The 12,094-nt window shown below is 36.9% G+C and overlaps 1 protein-coding gene and 1 long non-coding RNA gene across 11 annotated transcripts in view; both read left to right on the forward strand.

The window, feature by feature from the left end:
• LOC126911585 (uncharacterized) overlaps positions 1–12,094 on the forward strand; it is a 297,716-nt gene that overhangs the window by 66,586 nt on the left and 219,036 nt on the right. The gene's annotated exons all lie outside the window — the stretch shown is intronic.
• LOC118280602 (uncharacterized) overlaps positions 1–12,094 on the forward strand; it is a 76,083-nt gene that overhangs the window by 19,424 nt on the left and 44,565 nt on the right. Inside the window, exons 1-2 of one of the 10 annotated variants that reach the window (XM_035600787.2) lie at positions 7,310–8,014; positions 8,125–8,411. The exons of 7 other annotated variants lie outside the window; for them this stretch is intronic. In XM_035600787.2, coding sequence (XP_035456680.1) covers positions 8,361–8,411 — 51 coding nt within the window. In that variant the 5' untranslated portion in view covers positions 7,310–8,014; positions 8,125–8,360. Of the gene's footprint in view, positions 1–7,309; positions 8,015–8,124; positions 8,412–12,094 lie in introns of those variants that run through there. 2 more of the 10 variants (XM_035600788.2, XM_035600789.2) reach the window with 2 other exon arrangements.

Here is a 12,094-nt window from a genome sequence, read left to right on the forward strand (position 1 = left end):
GTCAAGCTAAGCAAAACCAGTATAACGTGACCGTTGTATGTAGGGAAAGATCATACAAAGCGAGTTCATGATACACTGGTTATGTTCAGCTTGATGTGTACATCCTGTAGGCCTCTGTTTATTAAGATTGACTACCATCTAAGAATAGATTGCGTCCCGGGACCAAGGTTGAAATAAGGACACGGGAGAGATACACGTGAACTTAGGTCTTAGGTATTGAAAAGAGGTTTTAGTAAAGAGTACCTATATGTATAAAGTGGTTTCAGGAAGGCATGAGTATATGAGCGTGAATATAAGGAGGGACGAGGATATGGAATTTGGTGATAGGTTTCTCTTTTCTCACCTAAATGCCACGTCACGCGTTTTAACTTCGAAGGGGTAGACAGAGGTGCACATTACGGCATTTAATGCCACCGTACAATGTACCATGTAATAGAGGATGAGCCTATTGCCATTGCCACTGAGAAATTTTCGAAAAACCAACAAAAAGTCCAGCAATACTTTGCCCGACCCGGGAATCGAACCACTTGCGACTTCGTTCGTTCTTTTGAACGCGCTAATCTCCAGAACTACTGGTCTGTTTTGAATAATATCTTTGTGTTGGATAGTGCATTTGTCAAGGAAGGCTATACTATACTATCCCGGGAATGCATACGAACCCGCTGGCAGAAGCTACTATCATGGAAATAAACAGCTTATCATACACAGACTTTAATAGCATAAAAACAAAAGTATACTCAAAGACCAAATGAAGCCATTTTAAAACATGATATAGTTATTATAAAGCCAGTCCTGAGCCAGTCCAAACAATATGGGCTCAGTCCTGGAAAAGTTCCACTAAGTCCTCATAAATGGGACAATGGTCGGTGCTCCAGTGTTCATTACACATACCAAATGAAGCCATTTTAAAACATGATATAGTATTATAAGGCTGCTCTTACACCAGAGATGTGCTATGCAACTATGCTACGAAGATGTAAGCTAAGCTGTGCAACTATGTGACCGTTTCCACTGATACTAAGCTATGTAGCTGTGCGAGGAAGATGCGCAGCTTGAGTATGCGATGTATCGATAGTAGTGAAGCCATCTATTGCACACATCCATAGCACGCATCTTTCCATATAAAAAGCCGAGTCATAGCTTAGCCATATTTTTAAGATTGTCTGTATGTATCTTAGTTGGTAAGCCTTAATAAATAAATAAATAAATAAATAGCATGCATCTTTCCATATAAAAAACATAGCTTAGCCGAGTCCGTTTCCACAAGTACTAAGCTATGTCTACCAATGAATATGATTAGTGAAAGCCACATGCATCCACAGCAACGTAGCATAGCACATCTCTGGTAAAAAAGCCCCTAAAGCCAGCCATGGACCAGTCCAAACAATATGACTTGGTACAGCTTCCCTAAGTCCTCATGAATGGGACAATGGTCGGGTTCCAGTGTTCATTATAGATAACTCCGGTATTATAAAGTTTCGAGTGAAAAACTTTTGAGGGTAGTTGAAAAAAAGACTCTTTGCTTTCAAACGTTTTGTTTGAATGTGGACTTTGTTGGATTGTTATAAAGTTTTAATTTGAATGTGCATTTAATTGACTGCATTATTTTATTATACCCGTTTTTTGTGGGAATGCAGATCTACGCGAGACACAATGTGTTTTCTATTGTGCCTCATATAACAACATACAAGAGGTTGGGGACAATTGACTGCACGCTTAGTGCGGTGGCTGGGTAACCGCCTGCCACGCAACGTGTAGCGGTTTCGATTCCCGCACGGAGCAACTCTTTGTGTGATCCACAAATGGTTGTTTCGGGTTTTGGTGTCATGTGTATGTGAAATTATATGTTTGTAAACGCACCCATGACACAGGAGAATATCCTAAAGTGAGGGAAACTTTAAAAAAAAGAATATAGACAATGGAAGAAGGTGTAAGCGTGATAAATGAGTAGAATAGAGTTATCACTATCTGTGCTTTAATATTATTTACTGTATGTCCCTTACCAAAATTATACGCCTTATAAAAACTCTATAATTCAAACAAATATCGTATTATAGGAACAATACAGAAGAGAAAACAACCAATATTTTCGAATCAGGTTCGGAAATAATAATGTAATACCTACCTTAACGTGCAAATAAATATTTTGAGTTTGAGTTTGAAATCGAGTCCCAGTTGGGCGCCAATAATAATTTTCCAATACTACCCTCCTTTCAATAGCAAAAAATATATAATTCTTTCCCGTACATTGAAACCTATTAGGCTGTATCAAAAGCTATAATTTAATCCATATTTGTGAAGTTCCATGTTGTTTTAACCACGCCCAGTGTCCTGGTTTCCTGGTACTTTGTGGACGCCCCACTGTGACCATTTGCTAAAGAGAATTAATGGGACAAATTAGTCTTGGTACTGAGAAGAATTTTATTACGCTTCGCTTAGATTTATTGTGTTATTGTGTAAAAGTTTTAGAGGACTAACTGTAACAAAATGTTTTTACTTTGTATGATAAGATTTGGGAAAGATTTATGTTATTTTAAGATACGCCTACGTTCGTTCGTTTATTATTTGTTTAGTCTCTATTATTGATATAAAAGTACCGTGATTAATATTGTTTTAAGATCAAGTGTTTAGTATATCTATATTTAAATAGACATTGATTTAATCGCGAGTAAATAAATCATTTTAGACTTTATTGTTAAATTATTTACTTTTGAAATTCTATTAAATAATTCTAGTACTAGAACGATCACGGATGCATCCGTGATCATGGCGCTTGCAACAGTGCCGACGTTATCGAAAACCCATAGAAATATCTAAATATAAAAACATGGTAAATATCCCGTTTCGAGTTACTATTATCTAGTGTTAGTGACCATGTCAGTTTAAAAACTATTAAATAATTATTTGTGATAGTTCAAAAGTGCTGCCTACCTCATCACGAACCAAAAGGCGTGACGTTACGTTGTTATGTTATCTTCTGAATCGTCCTATTAATGTATTTACGCTCTGAAGTTACAGATACACTTATCTTCGTCAGTTTGAAGAAGATGTACGTGCGAAATACTGCCGTGTTACGCATTTTAATGGTATTTGGATCAAGAGACTCTCTTCAAATATAATTAAATATAGCATACTTGTATTATCATAATAGGGTCTTTCCTTATTACGTGGAATTTATAACGAAACGGGTGACAAGTGACTGTTACAGATATTAGTATTAATGATTCTGCTTAACCATCAACCCATTCCCTAACTCTCCAATCCCGAAAAGGTCGGCAACGCACTTGTGGCGCCTCTGGTGTTTCGGGTGTCCATGGTTGGCAGCGATTGCTTACCATCAGCTGTTACGTCTGCTCATTTTACGACTAATACCATAAATAAGCTCATTTACCACCCTTTGCCATAAAAAGTTTAATATAAACATTGACTTTCAAAGGTCTTTCCACACCTATAAAAATAGATTCAACTGTCACTCTTTCATCAAAAGCACCTGAAATAAAGCCTTTAGAAAACTTGTTCGAAATTCTAGACATAAACAGCTCGGTTTATAACCTAACCTAGTTTGAAACTTAATATTATTATCACTGCCATAGTGAACGGTGACGAAATGAACTGAAACTTACGCGTTAACGTTAACTTCGAGTTCGGTTGAATCGTGTCGCTTTAGTGCGGTACTTCAAATGTAGATGGCGTTAGGTGTAGTAAGTTCTGAATTGTAGACTGCTGTTTGTGTTGGGAAGTTTCTATTTAAATAGAATATTTTATGTATGTCAAAATGAACTTAAACACATACATACACGGCACAAGACGGAAAAAGAGTAAGTACAGGTTCACATTTAAAGTTATTTCACATAACTGTTTTTTTAGTTAATGTCTTATAGATTATCGTAAAATAGATAAGTTTTTTTACGGAAACAAATGCTTTCGAAGATAGGTATATGGATCCTGAATCACCATCCCTGATTCCCCAACAACCCTTAAATTCCTAACCCCAAAAGGCCGACACATTCAAGTGTAGATGGGCGGCGGCGATTGCTTACCATCAGGTGATCCGCCTATCGTTTACCGGCTTATACAATAAAAAAAGACATGACGTCATGCTTGACTGCGAAATTTCAAGCTTGTTCATTCAACGAAAACTACCTACCTTGATACCTCCAATCGTAATTACATTTTATATTCAAAACATTCTTATCGATACTCCCAAAATAGAACTCATAATTCAAATCACGTTCTTCTTTCAAACATATTCCAATAACAAGATTATTTATGAATGGATACAAATTAAACTTATCAAAAGTTTGCCACATCAAATAAAGTAATAAATCATCGCAGCCAATATTGCCAACAAATAAAAAGATAAGAGCTGGCAACACTTTTGTGTGTATGCCAAAACTCTTTGGAACTTTTGCTCGCGAATGTTGCTAGAGCGAAAAATGACGATTTGGCAGTATAAGTAAGGCAGGTTTTACGGTATTATCTTGCGTTTGGCTGAATCGATTTTAATTCTGTTTTCAGCATAGTATTTTTCAAACTTAGGAGAAGGGTTTAGGGATATTACCTGACTCAAAAGAAAATGGAGGCGATATAAAAATCGAAGGCTGTTCCCTTTTTTTAAAAAAAAATATTATTTTTGTTACCTTGCTTTTTAAAACAAAAAAATACGCTTTTAGCATACAATATTTCTACTACTACGTCCAGAAATGCAAAACCTCACTGGGAATCAAACCTAAACTCTCTTGCTCAACAACCATAGTTATAACCATGGTTTCAACCATGGTTGTTGTACCCATTATCATTCCAATATTCAATATTAATACGTAAACATCAATAGCATAGTACAAAACAAAATAACATCGAGGCACGTGTCAGTTTGAAGGGCGGGGCGGCCATGTTGCTTTCACGGTTGCTATGGCAACGCAAATTATGTAGGTTAGTGTAACTACCGGAACATATTTTACTATTAAAGGTTTGGTTCCGTAGTTTTAAAACCTGGGTAGTTTTAAAACTCTTTTTAAAGGGTGAAAATCATCTATTGTCTTCTCGCGCCTCGAGTGAGGCGTGAGGGAGTGTCAGCCTTTTACTGACTAAAAACCACCCTGTTTCTATTCCTGCTTCGATCCGGAGCCCTGGTAACCAGCTAGGTAGTTGGGGCTCGATTCACGGAGCAACTCTTTGTGTGATCCACAAATTGTTGTATCGTATGTGGGTATCATGTGTTTATGAAATTGTTCATTGTAAACACACCCATGACACGCGCGAAATACTATGGGGCTAGCGTTCTTTAAAAATAAAATAAAAATCTAGGTGGGCACTGAAGAAGTTGAATTTCCGGAACTTTCACAAAAACCCTGATGTCCCTTTTCATTTCATTTATTTAATTCAATAACAATATACTTACATTGTGTCTGAATGAGTTACTTAAAAAAAAAACAATTAACATAAAAAATACCATAACAATATCAAAGATTTAAAAAATACAATTAATTCACTTGGACTAATTGAAATATGTCAAAAAAATAAATCATGATCCATGAAAAACATGATGTTTATTCCCTGTAAAAGATATAGATTTTTGTCTTTTCTTGAGTGGCAACCGAGTATCCAATACAATACTGTATATAATGCCAAATAAATAGTTATTACCTAACACTATAATATTAAAAATACATGTGTAATAATACATATTGCTGTATGTTCAAACATGTACCTATAACACATTAATTAGTCCGCTCAGTTATTAACAGAGGTAATAAAATACCCGACTCTTATGTTTCATTTCCTGAAATTCAGTTGTTACGTGTTTATTTTGTTATTTTCAGCCATAGCGGAGTTTACGGTATTATTCGAAGCTCGTTAAATGGAATAAAACTTCCTCGTTATAATAATATGGTCATGTGGCCATGAGCGACTACTGTACAATCTAGGATTCAATTCCTATTTAAAAAAGTTATAATTTTACTTTTTCCATTCGTTTCAATAATAAAGAACAGTATGTTGTTTTTTATTGGGATAAGCCCTCTACAAACTTCTATAACTACTGCAACTCCTGTAAACCAGGGTCTATAGTAGATACAACCATGAAATCACCGGATCACTGAAGTCCGGCGCGTCCCAGGGACATGAATGACTGTTTTGGATCGTGCAACGTACTAAATCAGAACAGAAGATACTATTATTAGAGGAGAAGAAAAAGAAAACGGTAGTTTCCACTTCTTTCGGTGTTGTTTTAAGCGTCACCTATCTTGTAACTTAAGAGTTCCTTAAAGTTTACGAGAGGTTGGTGTAATTGGTCGTACATAACTTATGTCTGGATATTAACATTCAGTACCTGCACTCCTGCCTACCACTAGCTTAATAATATTATACATATGCGAATTGTGAGTTAATGTGTATATTTATTTGTTACTAAATCACGTCAAAATAACTGAATATTACTTCTTATTAATACATATTATAAATGCGAATGTTTGTCAATTTGTGTGTATGTTTGTGACTCATTCACGTCAAAATGGCTAAAGAGAACAGGATGAAATTTGGAACAGGGGTAGGTTATGACCTGGAATAACATATAGGACACTTTTTATCCCACGGGACCGCAGGCGAAACCGCTGGCATAATAAAAGTTGCGATGTAACCCCCACTAAAAATAAATACAAAGTACACAAAAAATTACTTTGTATAGGTAAGTAGTTCGTTTTTAACGGAAGCTTATAAAGTTACGTTATTTTATGAAAACTGTTTTATAACTTTTATACGACTTATTCGTAGAACTTTCAAACTTTATAACTTAACCGTTAATCGTTAAGTTAACGTTTGAACGGTAGTAACTTTATAAATACGCTTCAAATAATAGATTCATAAATACACATATTTATCCAAACAAATATTTTAAGTTACATTAAAATAGGATAAAGATATTTAGAGCTCTTTATCCCCTATAATTTAATTAAAAACTATTTCAATAAACAGCCGTAAATTATTACTTTTTTCATTTTTTATTTATAGCCAAAAAATACTGTCAACAAAATTCAAAATATCTTAGTTATTATCTGTATACAATTTCCCGCAATAAATTCACACTGTCATAACGGGAAAATTATTGACTTCTGACATTTATAATAATGTGAGCAAAGTTATCATGTTATACAGCCTAAAATATGTCATCCCCTAAATATTGACACACCCATGGCTGTCGTACGATCCAAATATAGAGTATACAGCGGCGGGCACGCGAGGCGGCGGTCAGTGCGTGCGCCCAGACTGTGGTATTGATCCCACCACCTGCCGGCCACCACTCCCACCCGCTACACTTACTTCTTCTAGTCGGCCATCGCCCCGCGACACGATACCACATTAAAATAAAACACAATAAAGAAAACAATTTAAAAAATAAACTCCCGTCAGTTTCCGCGCCCAAATGCGCGTTCCACGTTCAAATAGTGACGCGTAATAAAGTGTTCGATTCGCCAAATTTTCGAATTTATTTTTTTATACTTTTTTTTTATTTCGAGCACGTGTTTCACAAGCAATGATAAGTGTTCTAAGTGCCTAAACAGTGTTGCTGGAACTTAGTTTGGTAATTGTTCGCGCAATGAAGTGACTCACGTCGTGTCGACCTGGTTCTTGGATGTCAGACATTATCTCAATTTACGGGATTAAATTTCGTAATTACACGTCAGTTAGACCATTCGCTATAAAGCTAAATTGTCCTGAATTTTCCGCGCGCCGTCTCATTAAAATGTAACAGTTCAGTGTTCATTCAGTTCCAATATAGTGGAACATAAACAAAACGCGTTGAGACCTAATTTGTGAGCAGTAACAATATAATTGCTTTCACCGCGGTGTACCGTTGCAACAATAGATTGCAAAAAGGAAATTATTATCAGCCGTCTATCAGATGCAAATTATTATCACGCCACTTATCTAGTCCCCTCTAGATAGAGCGAGAATGGTGATATTCCCGTCTCGTGCGGCACACTAACCCGATCGAGCGTAATAACAGATTTTTCTTGTAAGTACCTATCTATCAGCTGTTGGTGTCGGTCTGTGTGAGATTGCGGGTGTATTTTCCCCTCCTCACGGGGAAATGCATAAAAATTTGCATAGCATCACGTCACACAGGTAGTTGGCGGTGGCGTAGTGAGTCAGAGTCGGCCGGTGGCGCGGACGAGGGCAATTACGCTTTTTGCGCGAACAATTTTCTAAATTCAAAACAGATAACGCGGCTCTGTCTAGAAAACGAAACGTAACGATTTTTTTATCGATATTTTCGAATGTTGTCGGTTTTTTCGTGTGTTGTGTATGTTGACTAGTGTTGTGATATGACGTGATTGGTGTTTTATCGATTATTTTTGAAAATGGAGCGAAGTGTTTTGGCGGAGTCGAGGCACGTTCAGTGGGCATCTGAAGTGAGTACCAGCCATAGATAATATGCGTCATTCTTCTATTTACAGATTCTTGTATTTACACAATACGTTCACATGGATGTTTGATTACATTGCGGACGTGTTTCCATTCATTATTAGTATTATTTCACGAGCACAAAACAAAAATCTTATTACTAAGAAATAATAGGTACAATACATTACTACTATTCAACCATAAATAATGCATGCTCTTCACATTCTGAAAAACAGAATTCCAAACATAAAAACATGTTTTCTGTCAATACTGATGCGCTTGCGACTTTACCCGGTCTGCGTGTACGCAAAGAAGCCAAAGTTTTCAGACATTACTAAAACTTATGACCAGAGAATAAAACTCAAGACCTTGTACTAACCAGTCACGTGCATAACCACTGGACCAAAGCAATCGTGCCTAATGTCATAATCGTTTTTTGTCACGAGTAGTTTTTCAATTACCTTTTTTATGGTATAAGTCGGTAAACGAGCTGACGGATCACCTGATGGTAAGCAATTGCCGCCGCCCATGGACATCTGAAACACCAAAGGCGTTACAAGTGCGTTGCTGGTTTTTTGGGGTTAGGAATTTAAGGGTTTTCGGGGCTTCCCAATTTTCCAAATCACCGATTTGGAAAATTGGGAAGGCGGGGGGTAATTGAGTTTACGTAAGCGTGGTTTCACGTCGGTTTTCTATGAAGCCGTGATATCACTCCGGTCGAACGGGCCCATTCGTACCGAAGCATGGCTCTCCCATATTTAAAACATTTATGCAATAGGCTCAATGATTATCACTATATGACTCATAACATAATTAAAAATTGGGCGTTGCATTTTATATAACAGCACCTCTGTCTACCCCATTCTTGGAATAAAAAGCGCAATGTTATATACCAAAGTACAGCCCAAATATTTTATTTAGACTGTATCACTTATAACCTTTGCCATCCTCGCGTGTGAAACGACTTTGCCAGTGTGAATTAAAAATGTGAACGGGATTTTTTTTATTATAGCAACACACACATGTGTATTATATTATCTGTCTGACGTCTGCGCCATTGTTTTTATAATCTGTAACACAATGGGTCAAATCTTTTGGGTTTTAATCCTTTTTATTTATTTATTTATTCTACTACTACTACTACTAACTAAAATACATACAGACAAACTTAAAAATATGGGAAACAACAGTTAGTGTATGCTCTTAAATTAACTGATGCACTCAGAGACGTTTAATTATTACTTAAACTATTCCTTAGTAATGATTTTGTATCGAAAACAGTCGCTAAGGACTGGGTTAAGTAATCATTAAACGACTCTGAGTACGGCAGTTAGGAAGGCTCAACATTATTTTTAGACTGTTCAAGTAAAAAGTATAATTACTTTTTGTACTTAAGTTAAAATATCGTATGTTTGTTAACTACAAATCACGGTTTACTCACACATTGATAGAGAAAAGCTCTACTAGTTTCGAGTCACAGAGTAGGCTGCGCGACGTCACCGCGTCTGCGCACGCTGCTCATGGATTTCGTTTGAAACTAATCGAGAATTATGGACTCCGGTTTTCGCTTGAAAACAGTCGAGCGTCCTTGAATACTGTTCTTTAAAAACGTAAGCCATTTCATTAATATATTTTAGTTAGTATTTTCTCATCATTTAATTAAACGATATCTATCTACAAAAAATAAAGTTTCCATGTTTATATTCATTTCACAATTGGTTAAAACAGTTTCACTGTACCATTAAAAGCTTTTTCAACTTAAAAATATATTGAATTTATATGCGGTTCTATATTTAGCACCATTAACTAACGGATGTGGACTGTACTTTTAAAATACAGATGAAAGCTATTACGTTGAACGTTTAAATCAATCAGGTAATAAAATCTAGGAATAGATCACTATTTATTTTCTAATCTGTTTGGCTGACTCAGGTATAATAAAAATCGACATTCACTATTTTTTTTAAAGAGAAAAATTATCCAATGGCTTCTCCTTCGCCTTGGGCGATATATGAAAGAGTGTCCAACTCTTACTGACTAAAAATCACCCCGTTCCTACTCCTACTTTACGAGCTGGAGCCCTAGTAACCCGCTTGGTGATCCGCAGCTTCGGATCGGGCATCAGCCCTACTGGGTCCCATCTGTGGTGGTCTGAATATCCGGTGATTCTTTAAGGTGAGCGCGGAACGCGACGCGCCATACGCACGGGTCTAGTTCTGGTGTGGCAGAGCACATCTCTGGTAGAAAAGCATCCATACTCGGTTATTACGATACCCATGGGGATGAGCAGCGCTGGTGACAAGTGTCCTCGTATTAAGAGTATACCCAATCACTGTTAGTTTAAAACTACAAATCTAAATAGTAATTAACTTTTTTTCTCGTGTCTTTGTCTAATTGCTTAACATTGGCTAACACAGAAAGAACAATTAATGAATTTTAAACGTAAGATTAACACACAATCACTCCGTGATTACATACACAGTGTTTATACTGACTCATACCTAAGTAGGTAGTAAGTAATCATAGTTGTTATCTTACAAAAAAAGTGTGAGTCTCAGCTGAAAGATAAAAAAAAACTTCTTCAGTTTAATTAAGTTGTTGCAAATCTCCTCACGCCCCAGTCGTCGCCAAAGACACTCCGGGCGTCGGGGATCGAGTGACGATCTCCGGCCACCGTAAGTGCGGGTCTGCGGACGGCGAGCAAGGGTAGTTCACCGCCCGACGGCGCCACGCTTTCCGCACTCACCTCAAAGAACCGTCAGACCACCACAGATGGGGCCCAGTAGGACTGATGCCTAATCCGGAGCTGCGGACTACCTAGCGGATTTACCTCCGGCTCGAAAAGCAGGAGTAGGAACGAGGTGGTTTTTCGTAAGAAGCTGACACTGACTCTCCTCGCCCAAGGCGAGAGTAGTCATTGGAATCAAGTACATCTTCTGCAATGTCCTTTCGAAACCAACCAAAAATTGCGTTTACCGAGTACAAACCGCTTCATATCAACCTATACAAAACCAGTATAAGCTGACCCTTGACTGTGCAGAAAGATCATACAAAGCGATGCCATTATAAACTGGTGGTAAACTCAATGTGTAGCGGTGTTGTACCATCCCACAGATATTCGGGTTTCGTAACATTAATCATTTCGCTGGGACAATACGGACAGACGGCCGTGTCACTCTTTATTAATTAAATGAACAATTTCTGTTTCCATCGTCAAGTTCACTGGCCGCCATATTGGATTAATTTTCGGACGAAATGTTTTAGGCAGTTTAGTCAGGATTGTGGAGAATTTTTTAGCTGGATTATACCGTATGGAGCAAAAATACAGTATGTTAACTAACAGAGGACGTTCATTTAAACTCGTTAATCAATATCATTAATAGATTAAAATAAAAATATCAGCATAGAAAAATAAGCAATAAATTGCAACGTTGCCCTCCTTCAACTGCGTGTCGATTTAAAATTTTTGGTGAATATTAAAAAAAAATTGTTTTGTTTTTGATGGTAATATTTTTTTTAGCGTGGATGGATGCTGTACTATTGCAGGTTAACAGGAACGCCCTCTGTTAGTTAACATATGTATATGACTTAATTTAAAGCACAATTATTTGTTATCATCTTGACTGACAATGTATGGAAAATGAGCGACATAGGCCCAGTAGTTAAGCCAAAAAGTACAGTATTCTCTTTG

Source organism: Spodoptera frugiperda, chromosome 16 (assembly GCF_023101765.2).
Source record: "Spodoptera frugiperda isolate SF20-4 chromosome 16, AGI-APGP_CSIRO_Sfru_2.0, whole genome shotgun sequence".
In the NCBI taxonomy this organism is placed as follows: domain Eukaryota; kingdom Metazoa; phylum Arthropoda; class Insecta; order Lepidoptera; family Noctuidae; genus Spodoptera; species Spodoptera frugiperda.